The 16,979-nt window shown below is 39.3% G+C and overlaps 2 protein-coding genes and 1 long non-coding RNA gene across 4 annotated transcripts; 2 read left to right on the forward strand and 1 right to left on the reverse strand.

The window, feature by feature from the left end:
• Window positions 1–2,178: 2,178 nt before the first annotated feature.
• dhdds (dehydrodolichyl diphosphate synthase) lies at window positions 2,179–9,807 on the forward strand. Of its 2 annotated transcripts, none has more exons than XM_077012457.1 (9): window positions 2,179–2,234; window positions 2,624–2,686; window positions 3,153–3,269; window positions 5,014–5,156; window positions 5,265–5,381; window positions 5,811–5,912; window positions 5,995–6,109; window positions 7,007–7,114; window positions 8,791–9,807. In XM_077012457.1, the coding sequence occupies exons 2-9, from the start codon at window positions 2,624–2,626 to the stop codon at window positions 9,031–9,033; spliced, it is 1,008 nt and encodes a 335-aa protein (XP_076868572.1). In that variant the 5' UTR covers window positions 2,179–2,234; the 3' UTR covers window positions 9,034–9,807. The 2 variants fall into 2 exon arrangements, with proteins under 2 accessions (XP_076868572.1, XP_076868573.1); XM_077012458.1 differs by having other exon boundaries at window positions 8,794–9,807.
• A 720-nt stretch (window positions 9,808–10,527) lies between these two features.
• hmgn2 (high mobility group nucleosomal binding domain 2) lies at window positions 10,528–13,778 on the forward strand. The gene is made up of 6 exons (XM_077012461.1): window positions 10,528–10,688; window positions 11,940–11,975; window positions 12,099–12,128; window positions 12,306–12,356; window positions 12,602–12,664; window positions 13,178–13,778. The coding sequence occupies exons 1-6, from the start codon at window positions 10,674–10,676 to the stop codon at window positions 13,211–13,213; spliced, it is 231 nt and encodes a 76-aa protein (XP_076868576.1). The 5' UTR covers window positions 10,528–10,673; the 3' UTR covers window positions 13,214–13,778.
• On the reverse strand, window positions 10,777–11,940 carry LOC143519239 (uncharacterized). Its single transcript, XR_013132387.1, has 2 exons — window positions 11,238–11,940; window positions 10,777–11,157 (listed from the first exon to the last, which is right to left on the reverse strand). It is a non-coding gene; the product is annotated as an uncharacterized LOC143519239 (long non-coding RNA).
• Window positions 13,779–16,979: the final 3,201 nt, after the last annotated feature.

The raw sequence follows: 16,979 nt of genomic DNA on the forward strand, positions 1-16,979 counted from the left end.
GGTTTGGGTACTGGACTGCAGATGTGACCTTCCATCAACAGGGAATGTGGAGAATTTTAAAACAAAATCTGTGACAAGCCCATACTGTTGCACACATTAAGACATGTTTGCAGCAGGAAGTTGTTTGACAACACCTCAGACTCCTCTGTGCCAAAACATTTTTTTTATGTGTTGGATTTTTTTGGAATGTGTTGCAGGACAGAAATGCAGAAATGTTTGTTTATTAACAAATGAGATGTCTTGGTCTGAGCAGACAAAACATGAATCATTTCAGTTTCATAATGTCAGCAATGAAATAAACCTGAAAGTAAATCTAAGGCCTTTTTCTGTTTGTTTGTTTTTTTTCCCACATTTTCCATACTGTTCCTGTTTTTTCTGATTTGAGGTTTACTTACAAACATAATTTTCTGAATGACATAGTCTAGTACCACATCATTTGAGGATGTAACTGGGCTTAGTCAACATTTTGATGGGTGGTACCTGTACCAGTGAGAGAATATTAAAATTGTAGTAAAGTACACAAAGTTTCGATAGAGGTCCTTCATCAGTTGTGCAAACAAAGTGCTTCTGAATTAACAGAAAGAGGAACCAGTGTATATATGAAGTAGATGTTTAAAAAGGAATGCAGTCTACACATCAACCTGGAGAATCCTGAAGTGTTTAAGTATAGTATAAGTATAGCCACTGTTTAATTAAAGGCATGATAATTCAGCACCAGAGGAATTCTTGTTGTCTCAGTAGATTGTTTATAGATCAGAGCATCCACTCTCTGATCTCTCTGGAGGAAGTCTTCATTATCACAACAAATACGCTTCAGTCTGAGTAGTTGTGAGTAAAGAATTGAGTTTTTGCAGGCCTTGGAATTGGAAGAATTGTATTGTAGATAGGAATGAGAGTCTATAGGTTTATAATGGATGGTGGTATTTAATTATTACTAATCAAGAATTAGTAAAATTCACTGAAACATCCAATAAGGTTATCTTCATGCCAGGATGTCCTATATTCCATGTATAATGAAGAGCTTGGTGGAACTTGGAGAATGAAGAAATTAACACTTGGAGCTTTTCTAATATGAATGTAGCAATACCAAAAATGTAATTAGTGTATCTCAAAAATCGAAAGGCTACAAGTGCAGAGTATTGCTCAAAAAATATTTCTCAACGAGTGCAACAAAGAGGTTGGTGTAAGATGGATCCATTTTAGCCCCCATGCTAACTCCTCTTATTTGTGAGTAGGTATACCTGAAATGACAAGTGAAGCATTTCAGATTCAACACAAGTTCAGCTAGTCTTAAGAGAACCTCTGTAGGGTTATTTTCGGCTCCTGCATCAATAAAAGGTTTTAAAGCTCTCAAATCATCTTCATTAGGGATTACTTTTAATATCCATTGAAAAAAAGTAAGGAGTTGACAGGTAGCATTTGTCCTTTCAGGCATTCAAGCATTTGTAGAAAGTGTAACGTGTTTTTAACATATGTACTTAAGGATGGAATAGTTGAAAAATGTCAATCAGACACTGGGATATAATTTCAAGAACAGGCAGATACAATTGGACTTCCAGGACGTCCAGGATTTCCTTCTGAATTTTTGGGAGAAGATCGACATGGCTTCAGAGAGGATTATCTACAATAAGACTGCATGCAGAATGAGGGAGGTGTGATTAATAGAGGCATGAATAGAAGACTGTATCTGTGGAGTGATATCAGAGTTGTTCTGCCTTTAAAAAGTGGTGTCAGAAAGCTGGTTCATTGCTTCCTTCTTATAAAGGTCTTTTCTCCAGAAAACAGCTCCAAATTTATCAGCTGGTTTAATAACAATGTCACTCCTTTCATTTACATTTTAAAGAGCTGAGTATTCTTCCTTAGGTAGAAGGAAGTTAAGTTTTCTAGTAGGTTTGGTAAATTGTATGTTACTAATTTCTCTTTCACAGAAATGAATTAAAATCCAATGCTTCAAAGTCATCTGTAGGAGGTCTCCAGGAAAATGTAGTTATATTTAGAAAAGTCAAGGTTTTCACTGAGATCATGGTGTTTATTTTGAGTATATTGGCCATGTTTATTAAAATAAGCTTGTAGTCTTAAAAATCTGAAAAAGTAAATAATAATACTGGTATGTTATTTAATTAGTTAATTTTTTGTCTCCTAAAAAAAAATAATTGTACAGTTTTGAAAGTAGTCACGTTAGTTTAGACGTCACATCCGTTGACAGGAAGCGGACGTCATCCTACACCCTGGTTGTGAGTTGGAGTTGCTTTCTCTTGGTTTAAAATGAATGTAATTTAGTGACTGACCTACGACAGTTGATGTTTGTTTGAATGAAAGTCTCTGTTTTCATTTACCTGTTCACAGTCGTTTTGCTTTTCAAAGTGTTCTGCTGTTTTGGGCGTTGTACAAGCTTCTTCATATCTTTAGACACTGTAGCAGGCTAGCTAGCTCGTTAGCTGTCTTACCCAACAGTTCATCACATTTTCACCTGTATCGAGTTAGAAATGTCTGGTTTATCAGCTCCTCCGTGCACTAGTGAGATAGATAGTTGGCTATTTTGTTTAGCTACAGTGGTGACATTTGTGCTTATGTGGAGATGGTCGTTTCCTACTAACTGTCATTTTACATTTTTTAAACTTAGATGTCGTGGATCCGGGAAGGAGAACTAAACCTTCTTGAAAGGCTTTTTGCCAACATACTAAAGGTGACTTCATTTTCTCTTGAGCCTCAGGTTAGCTAGGTTCATTTCACTGACAGAAGAAATGCTCATGGTTTTATGGTCACAGAACATCGCAGGTGCCATTAATGAACCGCCATTACCTAAGACAGGGAGCAAGAGGGCGCAGAAATGGTCAAATGAAGGAAGCAGCAGTTTCTTCACTGAATAATATCGACTTGTCCTGCATCTTTTATTTCAAACTCCTTTTTGAGGTTGAGATGTTATTGATCTCTTTGATTCAAGTGTTTTATTTTACAGTAATTCGTTGATAAAGTAGAGGTAATTTTGTATTTATAGCATGAACTGACGGGGAGAGACTGCACTTATGACTTCTCAGAGCAATACTTTAACCATACTGCAATTATTAATTTAGATGTGAAAATTGCAACTTGTATAACTATGCTGTCACTTTCTATTGCTTTTGTTTATTTGCTGTTGGTATTTTCTTCAGGCTGGACCCATGCCTAAGCATGTGGCTTTTATTATGGATGGCAATAGACGTTTTGCTCGTAAGAGACACGTGGAGAGACAGGAGGGCCACACTCAGGGCTTTGACAAACTAGCTGAAGTGAGTATCACACCAGAGTTGATCAACTAAAATTTCTTGGCGATGTTTGCTTAAAACTAAATGCATCATCCCTAGTATTAGTTCTGGACAATATTGATGGATACATGTAATTCTTCTCTTTAGTCTTTGTCTTAGTATTGTCTATGCAGCAGTCACAGCATTATTCTTTCTGGGCTGGGAGTAGTCTGGTGTACTGTGCGGTGTGTTGTGACTGGGTGATACAGTGTGAAATTTTCATGGCATGATAGCCTAGTTAAAAAATATGGTTTCATGGTCTATTTAAAATACAGTGGATAACATTCTATTAAAATGTCTCTTTGGAGACATTATTTATCCATATAAAGAACAAATACTTTTATATGATGGTATATAAGGAACAAATATTGATAGGAAACAAAAGATCACCTCTACCTCAATAGTTCTGCAGGTGAGCATGTTCACATTCTTCATTTAACACCCAGCCCCCCCACAATTAGTGTCTTTTTTTCTGGAATTGTAAGAAAGGTTGATGTGCACATGTAATGTTCTTAAGCAGGAATCATAGGTAGACGGGATGTATACACTTGAAGTCCTTCTCAGAGGACATACTGGTGGCTGGAATTCATATTTTATGTCTCCCATAACCAATAAATGTGCTGTGTGTATAAGCCTTGTGCTACATATGAAGGACAGAACACACAAAGAATTCTTGAAACATTTATTAATAACTGATCGACCAAGCATTTAATACTTTGGCAGGAGTCACACTGTGAATACATCAAATAGCCTAAATAGCAGCAATATGATATGGACCATCAGCATGAAATGCTTGGTCTGAACAAACTTAAAAGAACAGCCAGTAAACTGCTTATACGAAAAACCATTGTGTGTGTGTTTGTTTCAGTCTGGGGCTAGTGAGTGCCGCAGGGTGCAACTTTGCTTTGCTGTGAGGTTAACGTCACCAACTCTAGGCCAGGACTCCTGTTTCATTTAGTTACAGTCAGCGTTGGCATGTTGTTCTGTGCATTTGATAGCTGTTTTGCATGATAAAGTTACGAACATGCAGATTGCAGAGCCAAAGGACTTATTCCATTGCAGTCCGCATCCCATGAGCAGAGAAACGGAGATACCCTAGTATGATTTAGCAGTGTAGAGAGAGCAAACTCCAGTCTCCAGTCATTTTATTGAATCGCAGGACACAAAAGGGAGGAAACCCATTGGTGTAAGGAACCTGAATAGATAAAATAAACTTCTTTCTAATCAGTTATTCCAATCAGTATTTTGAAAAGCACCCTGTTTACCCATGAAACCGTAACAACCCTGTTTGTGACTACTGTTGAACTCTAAAATCCATACGCATCATGTTTCTCAGCAAACAGTTTTAAGAGTGCCCAGGAAAAAAAAATTACAACGTAATGGCATTGTTTTTTGTCTTCTATCCATGAAAACAAGTTTGCAAGTGTCCAGGAGACCCACGGGTTGCTGTAGTGTTGAGAGACTGCAAGTTCATCTACTCCTTACATGGGAATTATAATGTTAATTTTTGATTAGTGAAAAATCAATTAAAAAATTTAAATCAATATTGTCAGCAGTATACTCGTATACCTATGTAGTCTTACATATTGTAAGTTCAAACGAGTGTAGGCTGTAAATTGAACTTTTGTACAGTCTCCCAGGCAGGGAGAAACGTGCTCTTACGTTCCTTCATTTTAACCTAAGGAAGTGTTTGCTAACACCTTTCCCAACTGTGAATCTCTTCTCTAAGACCCTACGCTGGTGCCTGAACCTGGACATCCATGAGGTTACGGTGTACGCCTTCAGCATCGAGAACTTCAAGCGCTCCGCAGAGGAGGTGGACGGCCTGATGCAGCTGGCCAAGGAGAAGTTCCTCCGTCTGCTGGAAGAACAGTGAGTCGCGCTCGCAAGATGTTTCATGGCACCATGACAACATGTCGAAATCGGTCATGCGCAGTGAGGCCTTGGAAACAGTGACCGGATGCATCCGTGTTGTTCCAGGGAGAAGCTCGAGAAGCATGGCGTGTGTATTCGGGTGCTGGGGGATCTCATGCTCCTGCCGGAAGATCTCCAGAGGCTTATCGCCAAAGCCGTTGTGGCCACCAAAGCACATAATAAGTAACAATGTCATGTCATTCTCCCCAGAGAGCTCAGTGCATGACTTTAAATCAGTACTTTTGCTTTACAAAGTGTTAACGAAGCTATCGGGGTATGAAAATGAGCAGGATCTCCTAGTGAGCAGGATCTCCTAGTGAGCAGGATCTCCTAGTGAGCAGGATCTCCTAGTGAGCAGGATCTCCTAGTGAGCAGGATCTCCTAGTGAGCAGGATCTCCTAGTGAGCAGGATCTCCTAGTGAGCAGGATCTCCTAGTGAGCAGGATCTCCTAGTGAGCAGGATCTCCTAGTGAGCAGGATCTCCTAGCTTTATCCAGAGGAGACTCTTATTCACTGTTAGCCCAACACCCTTTTGTCTCCAGAGTCAGGCCTGATGTGGTGGAAGGTGCTTCTTGATTCACGCCTTTCTACTTTCTCGGCCTTTGTTGACAGGTGTTTCCTGAACGTGTGCTTTGCATATACATCCAGACACGAAATTGCTAATGCAGTTAAAGAGATGGCATGGGGAGTGGAACAGGGCCTACTGCAGTCTGGGTAATTGTCACCTTGTTTGATTCAGTTCTAAACTCTGACCCGAGTTCAGAGACTCCACTCATGTTGTCTCTTTTTTTGCTAGTGATGTGTCCGAGGCTCTGCTGAGTGAGTGTCTCTACACCAGCAGTTCTCCAAACCCTGACCTGCTTATCCGCACGTCCGGGGAGGTGCGCCTGAGTGACTTCCTGCTCTGGCAGGTACTGAATGCCCATGAATCCCAAACAGGACTCTTATATATTTTCCATAAACACTTTTTTATTACTAGAGGAAAGGGATCTGTAACTTTAGCTAGTCTCAAAGATGGTGTGCCAATCAGGAGTAGTAACTTTGACCACTGAATGTAAAGCACATCTCCTGTGTTGGGCTGATTTTATGCAGTTGGACGCTGCAAAGAAAAGTTGTACAAAATGGAAGACATGCAGGAAAATTATGGCAATGAAACTTAAAACCGAGAAGTAAAAACTGGAAAGTTTTTGTCATGTTGTTTGTTGTGTTTGAGAGTTCCTGATTTTGACATGTTGATATAGTAAACTAATTGCAAAGGTTTCCCCCAAAGCAGGTATTCCAAGTTTGTACCTAAAAGCAGTTCTGTTAAACTATGCTTGTAATGATGCGTAGGTATTCACCCATTGTAACATTCCTGCAGTGACTGGTTTGCTACTGTAAAATGTACATAATTTTTTAACCTTAGATAATAATCAAAATTGCAGCACCAAAATCCAAAAATATTTAAAATATTTAATCCAAAATCATGGAGACTGTATTTATTCACAGTGTACTTGAGCAGATAATGCTTTTTTTTAAAGTGAATAATGTCTTATTTAGAGTCTTGTTTCATAACGCAGGTAAATAGTTTAACTCCGCTTGTCAAAGCACTTATGGGATTATGGAAATCTCACTGCAGAGGTAACATTTGATTTTCTGCTGTTGCTATAATTACAGTATGTCAGAAGAAGAGCTAGGCCTGTGACATTCTCATCAAACTAGTGTGCATGTCTTGCTGCTGTGAAAGGGTTCGGAATGGAAAGGATGACAGATTTCTTTGCTTTTGCATTATTGTGTTCAGTGTCCTCTTTCTTGACTGTGTTCCACAGACCTCTCACTCTTGCCTGGTGTTCCAGTCAGTACTGTGGCCAGAATACTCCTTCTGGAACCTCTGTGAAGCCATTTTGCAGTACCAGCTGAATCATCCGTCTCTCCAGGTACTTTGTCATCCTGTTAAATTAAGCAAAACATTAGACATTTGGTTTTCCCTTGGTCAGCTTTGTTTCAAGGCAGACGCAACGGTTTATTAACAAAAGAACATTCAGTCTTCAGAATTTGGAGGTTGTAATGTCTTTCAAATATTAAAAAAGACAGAGACAACCACACACCAGCCACTTCTTTACCACAACCTACCTTACAGCATTAGTGTTTGCTTTAATAGGTACACCTACATGTGTTCACTTAACCACGTTGCTGTGCATTAAGCTAGGTTTATACTTGACGCGTCGCGAACGGCGCAAGGGTTCGTGCGCCAAACATTACGTAATCGCGGTGGCTCCGCCTGTGTGCGAGGGCCTCGCGTGCTGTTGCTTCGCTTCATGCACCTCTCCAATTTTGTAACTTGGCGCGCGCTTCGCTTCATCGCAATGAACAAAGTCATGTTTGCAGGGTTCATACACCTTTACAAGGTGGAATTCAAGCACTTGTACGTCACTTTCAAGGTCCATTTCAATATTTCCCAGTACCTTAAACTTAATTCAGTTCAATATTTATACATATACTCAAAATAATTAGAAATAATTCGCTTTATCACATTATTTAATGGTTGTTTATTTTCAAAACGCCCAATCTGATCATCTTCACGTTCTCTTCAGGTTTCTCCCTGGAATTACAAGTGGCTTGTATTTGTTAACGTAGTACAAGAGAACTGTTCAGTCAGATAGCTATTTGTTGTGAAACGAAGTAGTTACAGTTTCAAGTTACAAGTAATTTAGCCTAAATTCCAGCATTTTTCAAACCTGGAACACAAATCAACATAATTTGTCAGGTAAATGTTCCTTCCCCTGTTTTTGAGGGGTATTTCTTTATACTACCACATATCGTTTCGTAGAACACTGCAAAGATTGTGATGCGCCAAGTATAAACGCCTCCGCTGTTCGCGCAAGGTGTGCGGAGTCGCGCTACGGTCACTCACGAAAGTATAATTCAGCCTTTACTGGTCAGCCATTTTTCTGCTAGTTATTAAACACTTTGTCCGCCATCCACAAATGTCTCCAGAAGTACTATTACAAATCCAAACACACAAATACACACTGCGTTAGCTATCCTCGATTCATCAATGGTTAGTTCCTAACTACAGGACCACTGTTGGCTAGATATTTTAGGGTGATGAACCATCATCAGCTCAGTAGCACCAGGACCATCTCATCAGCCACTGCATTGCCCCTTCCTTTCCAGATGCACTGGCATGTTGAAAGTGATCCAGGGACTAACTAGTGGGGTATAGGGTAGAGAATAGCTGCCAATCTACATGACAATTATATACTGATAGATTATAGATTGTACTTTTAGGTATAATGGTGGTCATCTTATACAGGTGTAATGGTGGTTGATTTACCTAATAAAGGGTTCAGTGTATTTATCAGAATCCGGCTACAAACACAGCTGCTCACAGAACCCACTGTGAAGTATGCCCAGGTTAACGGGCGACCCTGTAAAATGTTGTATATTGTCTGTAAATTGTACATGGTCCTAAATCATACATTCTCTACTTTAATTACTGTACCTAGAGAATAACAAACTACCGGAGCCAAATCCCTTGTGTGTGTGTGAACCCGCTTGGTAAAATAAACCTTATTCTTCTTCTGCGTTTTGTGTGTGACGTTTGTTGCAGAAGGCCCGGGAGCTGCACAGGGAGGCTCAGGCCCTTCAGCAGCTGGAGGCTGACCGCTCATGCGTGGCTGAGCTCCTCCAGCATCGTGGCAACGGGAAGCCCGTGGACAGCCATGCTCGGCAGACCGCCTTGCTCAGCCATGTGGCCAGCCGTGAGGAGAGGGTACAACGCTTCCTGTGCGCACTGCAGCAGAAAAGAGACGCTTTCTTCGAACACATGAGTGGTCCAACAGTGATCGCTTAGAGCCTCTCTCCTCCTAAGGCAGGGGTTCTCCTCTCCTGTTCTGGGGACCCACCACCTTCAAATCCTCCCTATTTCCAACATGCCTGGTACCTCACACACTTGGTGTCGAGCCCATCGTGAACTGGATCACTATTTTGGGCCAGGGAACACCTGAAATTGTGCAGGACGGTGTGTTGAGAGCTGCTCTAGAGGAATGATGGTCATGGGTGGTCCTGAAATGCTACTGACTGCTCCTTCCAACGGTTCAACCTGTAATCTTATCAGATCCTCTTTGTGCTCAATCAGATGGAGTAAGGAAAACAGTACAGTGTTGTCACTCCAGGACCAGATTCTACACATGGACACCCCTGCCCTAAGTGGAAAAGGCTCAGAAGCCACGAAATACTTTATATTTACTAATTTGTATATACTTCAGATGAGAAGGATGCTGTACCCAGTTTTATGGGGCAATGGACTATTTATATTTGTTGTCTTAATGGCAGTTCAGGAAAAGGTCTAGATGTTTCATTGGATACTACTCAACATGTAAATTGAACTGCGCTAATTAAACGGTTTATATTTAACCCTTTGGAGAGGATTTGGAATACATGGTTGTAGAACAGGACACACGTCAACTGACTAGACACCATTGTGACATCATTCTCACGTGATTTGACATTCTGATCAACCGACTGCTGAAACTCCTCAAAGGGCTAAAGAGTGAATTTCTTCATATTGATATCATGTATATAGACAAAAATCTTACAAAATAAAGAGAGAAAATCTATTAGGTGACTACCTTTTTTTAATTTGTATGCCTACTCATTCTGTCCACTTCATGAAAGTTTGATTTCCTCCACAATAAGTGGGTGTTGCCACAAAACCAGTAACTAGCAAAACAGATAGCCCTCTTGCGTGAGGGCTGCGCTCAAATCTGAACCAAATTAGGGGTTAAATTCATAGGGTCCCCGAGGGAACCACTCTTAAACATTTACCACTCACTGTAGATACAATGTTCCATATTGTTTAAATATGAATAATTTGCACAGCCTATCCTCGAGACTCAGTACGTTTCTGACTACAGAACGCTGCTACAGGATAATGTCCCAACTTTCGTCATCTGGACTTTTAACTGTTGAATGGGTAATTAACTCCGTATGCCAACAGGTGGTCTATATAATCCTATATAATCTAGCTTTGCGATTATTAAAATTCAACTATTAGATCCAAAGTGGCCAGAGAATGTAGGATGTATCCAGTAGGTATGTATCCGGTAGGTATTTCTCTGAAAAAGAGGAGGAGAGGGCGGTGAGTGTAAATAAGAAACGCTAGGTTTCTATGACAAAATCTTATGTCTGGCGGAAGACACAGCGCCCCTGCTGGGAGGGCACGTTTAAAACATCACTGCGGCCATGTCTCTTTAAAACTTGAGCAACGCCCAAAGCACGTGACAGGATTTGTATCCAATGTCTGAGCTCGAAATGTAAAATCTGGTTTAAACCGGTTTCTATCCTATATTGCAATATAAAAACTAAATAAACCTACAGCCGTTATTGTATTGAAGCATTGTCAAGGGTGCAGAACATTGTTACTAATCGAAACCTTATCTAGGAAAATACACGCATTTTTCTATTTTTTCGGATTAAAAAAAAAAAGTCAGGATGCCTAAAAGAAAGGTAAGGTCGTATATATCGTTTGCTTTTTTACCTCTTTGGGAAAATGTAGTGTTTTTGTAACTTCTCGGTAGGCATTTTTGGTGCACAAAATGGTTGTGCTCGAGTGGCGGTGAAAAGCTTTCAGACAAAGCTGTCAGACTACTTGTCATCCTGTGACGTTGAATTCTGCAAAAGGCTTGAAGGAAAAAACGAAAACAGCATTCTAATGTCTTTGCGATTTTTTAATGTGTTTTTTGGGGATAATAATAGTAAACAATCGAGAAAGGAAAGAACAAGCCAAAGACTATTGCAAGCTGCACAATCGCTCTCGACCGCGTCCCTCTAGGCGGCTAATGGAGTTTCAGTAATTCTTCGACGTCGAGGCTCCTGACTCGGCTGAGCTGCGTTAGTCGTTGGCCAGAGAAGGGCACGCAGCGTCATCTGTCACTTAGCAAGCTTCTTCACCCCCTTCGATGCAGCTTTGCACATCCTAGAGAAATAAACCAAGAATCGATTCTACTTCATAATTTTAATCAAATTGCAATTTCTATAATTCGTGCTCGGTATTACCGAAATTGGTTATTTAAAATAACGGTTGCTTCAAACGGCTGTAAGCTGTTGGAACTGCTTGCTGCGATACGGATTTAATGCCGCCAAAATGCGGGTGGACGTTTCAGGCTGTTGTAGGCTACTTGATGCGACTTGAACGTCTATTGTTGTGAAATAATGTAGTTGCACTCTGGTTGAGACGTCCAGATGCCATGTTTACTCAACACCTGTGCCTTGATTGCCAGAAAAGACGGCACTCTTTCCTGCCTATCGGTTATTTTATTTTATTTTATTTATTTATTTTAGTATATTCGCAATGCTTAAAAAAGCAATTAGCCAGGAAAACGTCTAATGTTGTAGCATATTTAAAGTGAGACGGATAAATAAGCTCTTTGGCTAGCTAGGTGGCGGCTAGTTTTGTAGGCGCGCACTGATGCACTTGAACGAAAGGAAGCGGCGAGGCGTCGCGCGCCCACACGTCCCCAGATTTGAATTTGAATAAGCGCGGGAACACGGCACGAAATAATCACCACCAGAAAATATAAAATGGAAGAGTATGAAAAGTAATTGTAAAGTGAACATTTAAAGCCGGACATTTTCTGTTAACAAACACGAACTATTTATTCTCAAATTCTCCAGTAATTTGTGTTTTTTAAACGCTTTTGAAGTACACAATGCGAAAACTCTGCGATGCACACTAACGTTTGTTTGTTTAACGCACAGATTGACGGGGACAAGGCTGCCAAAGCCAAGGAAGAGGTTCGTTTTTCAGAGCATCGACTGAATCATTAGCCACGAATGTCATTGGTTTCTAATGAGTAACGATATATGGTTGAATATATCCTATGTATTCAATTTGATTCTATTTTTTCTCCTTTGCAGCCAACAAGACGTTCAGCAAGACTGTCTGCTGTATGTCACTGAATATTTTACATTACAAATATCCATACTTTCAATATTTAAAATAGTTAAATACTTATTTAAAATAATAACATTTGTAAAAGAAAAATAAAAATGTTTTAATTTAGTTTGTGTGGGCTATTTGTGAATTGTGGTTTGTTAATTTATTTTCTGATATGTTCTTTGTAGAAACCTGCCCCACCGAAACCAGCCCCAAAACCGAAGAAAGTAGCCCCCAAGGTGGGAAAATAGCAAAAAATACCTTAAATTGTGCAAGGTCAATGTATACCACATTTATATGTAAAACCTCAACAGATTAGCCTGTATGCAAAAGGTGATGAAAATTATCTTTGTTTAGTGTTGTTTTCTAATTTAAACCAGTTTAGTCAAAAAGTGTTACAGCAATTTACAGTAAAAGAAAAACAGGTCCTACAATAACTCAAAAATGTACATATTTTTCTAACTTTTGTATATTGGAATTGCAGAAGCCAGCCAAAGGGAAGAAGGGTGCGAACCCTGCTGAGAACGGAGAAGCTAAGGCAGACCAGGTAAGAGACGCTGGCTTGAAAAATCACCCACTGATTTAGAATCAGCCTCACACAAACCCATGTGTTCAGGTCTGTAGACGGAGGGTGTCTTTGTCTTAAGTCCCTACTCAGTTAGTTAATATGTATTTGTCTTGAACTTCTCAATATTAATGAAACTCTCGTCCAAAAAAGGCTAACGTCCGTGTTGATTATCCAAATCTGCTTAACGTTATGCAAATTAGACTTAACGAAGTCTGCCCTGGGAGGTGGAGCTCACTAGCCTCCTACCTTCCATGTTGGCCTTTTAGCAGTTTAGAATGACCTTTAAGGCTAAACCTCATATCTGTTAATGCTGAATTTGAAGCCCACACTTTAGTCCCCAGTTCAGAAGCATCAGTTTTCAGATTAACTGTTAATCTGTTCAGATTAACTGTGCTGTACAGTGCATAACAAGGTGGAGATCATGCATGTGACATGACAATTCCTCTCATGTTTCTGTTTATTAGTATTTAATGTTTTGTTTGTGTGTTTTAGGCACAAAAGGTTGAAGCTACTGGAGACGCCAAATGAAAACAAAGGAACTGTTTGACTCTTTTGTGTACTTGGTGACTGTACAGTTTGAAATAACTATTTTTTACCAAGTTTTATATTAAGAATATCGTTTATAGTTAAAATTGTTTTTCGCTTTCATATCCATTTATATCCCAATTTCAACTAAGCAACCCATATCTTGCCAAAATGATTTTTGTGGTTCAATTGGTTTTTAAACTTCTGAGTGTTTCGATAGTCCTACATTTTGGTTTTTTACAATATGTTAAGCACCAAACATTCTCATAAGGCAGCTATAGTGTGTTTTAAAATGTTTTTGGGTTCCTTTTCTTTCTTATTATTTGTATACCTACTAAAATACTGTATTTTAATTTTAGCAGTATGTCCTTTTAAGGCAGTTAAGCATATGATCACTCAAAAAAGTTATAAATCAACCATGAAATAAATTCACATAAAATTAAGACATTTTATGAAAACTGTTAAAATGTCATTGTAAGTTATATGCTCCAATATTGGAAGGATGTTTTGTGATAACTAAAATTACTTGTTTTAATGGTTTTGAATAAAATAAGGATTTTAAAAGAAAGTCCCATTTGCTTAGTATTCCTCCACAGGGTGCATTTACAAAGTTAATTAGACAAAACTTTGTATGTATTAGTCTTCTGCCACAATTCTATAATAAATCTCTTGACTGTTCAAAAAGAAGTAATTTATCATTGGCCTTATTGCACTAAAGGATATGTACCAGAATGTATAACAACTGCAAAGACATTTGGATCTGTGGTGGTATCTTGTCTTTCCATGAGGCATACTTGAACCCAAGTGCACTTCCTCAGAACATGATGAACATGAAGTTTAAAAACAAAATTTAGTTTTAGCTGTTCTATATGTTCTTAAAAACTAGTACAAAGGTAAGATTTTTGTCAGTATTATTTTGTAAGTTACTAAACATTTGTTCAAATCTTGTAAGAAAAATGTTTGTATTTTTTAGCAGAAATACATTTTTACATCTTGCAAAGTTTTAAGTCAATTTTTCCGCGTGAGATAGTGCAGAAAATGCTGCATAACATTCCAAGGAATTTACTGGGGCAATTGAGCAAAACGGCCCATAATAACTTACAATTATGCCACTAGTGGGCGGCATAATACTACTAATACAGTTGTGAGTATAACTTTAGTTACTACTGGATCATCTGTTTGGTCCCAATGACCACCAGAGTGCGATCTCTTCCCACTAAATTCAATAATCCGTTCTTCTGATGACAGAAAAATACGATCTACCATTTCATCCTAAAATAGTTAGGAGATTGTTTACCTCATTGTGAACAACACACTTTGAACAAGGCTGTATCTCCATCCTGGAAGACTGGTCTCATGTTCTTCAGATGCAAGACCGTTGGAGGGACATCTTTACTTTAGTTCTCTTGAACAGCTACTACAAACATCTTCAGTCTCGGAAACAACTGTATTGTGGTGTTTTAAACTGGACTATTTGGAGGAGAGATATGGAATTACGCATACAGTTATGTGTTACTGTTTATTTTGTGCATTGAGTGTTTTCCTACTTTCCTTTGACGGGATTCAACTTACATTTCTTGATTATATGACTAATGAATTGATTTATAGGCCTATCAATGAAGGGTGGAAAGAGAAAACGCTAAAGCTTTTACGCTCAAATGCAAAAAACAGACGAAAAAAGAAAAATGTATCCAACTTAGCTGGAAGAACTTTCTGTGTCGGCTATTTACGACACACACCATGGGATAGTTACCACATGCATGCTAAATATCGCTAGAAAGCACGCTCCATTAATGCTCAGTTAAGGCATCAGAAAATGAGAACTTGTCATTTTATTTCACAGCACCCAGCACGAAGGAAGTCCAATGGATCCCCAATGTTCCGTCAAAACTGTATTCGTAGGCCATTAGAGGATAATGCTTATCATTGTAAACATCACACGTTTAATGTCTCACATCAGTTTCAAAATTTTGAATATCAGAATTAATCATAACTCATCAAGTCATAAATATGATCAGAATAAATAATCGTCAGCATATGCTACATTAGTACTTGCAGGGACCATAAAACACACGGCGACACCCGAGATGCTGACCTTTATGGAGGCTCCACAGAGGGCACTACTATGTATTTTCAAAGCAGCGGAGGGGCGACGTGCATTTAGGTTTCTTCAGCTCACATGAACAAGAATGCAACACATGAGACAAACACTAACGTTAAAAGCTGTTAATTGTGTCTTCTCTGCCAACCTGCGTCAACCTGGCTATACAGAAATGACACAATATACGGATAATTGATACTGCTGTACACATACCCTCACAATACATTCCTAAGATCCTACTTAAGGATTTAAAGTCCTTGAGCAAGTCAGGATAATGGCCACAAGCCCAATTGCAGGGTAGCTTGCAAGCAAATTACAAGACGAAATATAGCCGCAATCGGCGATTGGCGGGTTCACACACAAATAGGCATATTTTGGCCTCAATAGGCAAAAGGAAGCCCAAAAGGTCCTTTAGACCTAAAAGTGAAAAGAAGCTGTTTGGGTTTGGCCAGTGTGTGCTCTACAGATAGTGTGTGATGACATCTGCGTGTGTCAGAAAGGGAGACACAGAAATAGCACATCTGGCTAGGGCTGCATCTATGTGAACAATATAGGAAGGCCTGCATGTGTCTATACATGATTGGGCCTGTATATTACAGACAGAGAGAGATTGAGGGTGCCAGAGACTATGCTTTGTTAATTCACTCCTTGCACACCTTGCACGCCTAACATGACTGCCCGTGTATTCAAAGTATGAATGTAGTCTGCAAAGCCTGGCATTACATGACTGACATGACTGGCATGACTGACATAACTGATATGACTGGCATGACTGAAATGACATCACTGGCATGATGAACAAAAGTAATATGACTGATATGACTGACATAACTGGAATGAGTGACATGACTGGCATGACTGTAATGACATGACTGATATGACTGACATGACTTATGTCTGACATGACTGGACTGACATGACTGATATGACTGGACTGAAATGACTGACATGACTGGACTGACATGACTGTTATGACTGGACAGATATGCATACAAACTATACATACATTTAGGTAGAAGTGTGTGTGTGTGTGTGTGTGTGGTAGTGTATGTACTGAAACTATGACAACATATACTAATACATACATACATAAGTATACATAGGAACTATACATACATATAGGTATAAAGGTGTGTGTGTCTGTGTGTTTGTGTGAGAGAGAGACAAAAAAGAAGCCAAATATCAGTTTGTATAAGCATGTGTTAGTCACTGAGATATGGGTGGGTATGGCTAGGGAAGTGTCATTGTGAATGCTATAGGAAGGCCTGCTTGCGCCTGTATGTGTGTGTGCCTGGTTAATAGACACAGAGAGATCTAGGTAGCCAGAGCAATGTTTACTTAGGGCACAGAGATGGGAGGGGGAATGTGGGTGAGAGTGTGAGAGAGACTGTGAGTGTGAGTTTCAGCTTGCGTGCGTGTGAGAAGGAGAAGGTGACAGAGGGACTTTACATGCATTTTTATGCATTGTATATAATACTGCACTGTAGAGCCATACGATAACCGATTTAGATGAAACTTGACAAATTTGTTCAGGATGGGATTCTGAATGGGCTTGTGCATTTTTGTCAGAATTGGGTAAAATATGAAAGAGCTTTAAGAATATGAATATTATATGTATCGATGCTGTCCATTAAAAAAATATTTAGCAGGTATAAGTGTCCTCAAATC

Source organism: Brachyhypopomus gauderio, chromosome 7, assembly GCF_052324685.1.
Source record: "Brachyhypopomus gauderio isolate BG-103 chromosome 7, BGAUD_0.2, whole genome shotgun sequence".
Taxonomy (NCBI): Eukaryota; Metazoa; Chordata; class Actinopteri; order Gymnotiformes; family Hypopomidae; genus Brachyhypopomus; species Brachyhypopomus gauderio.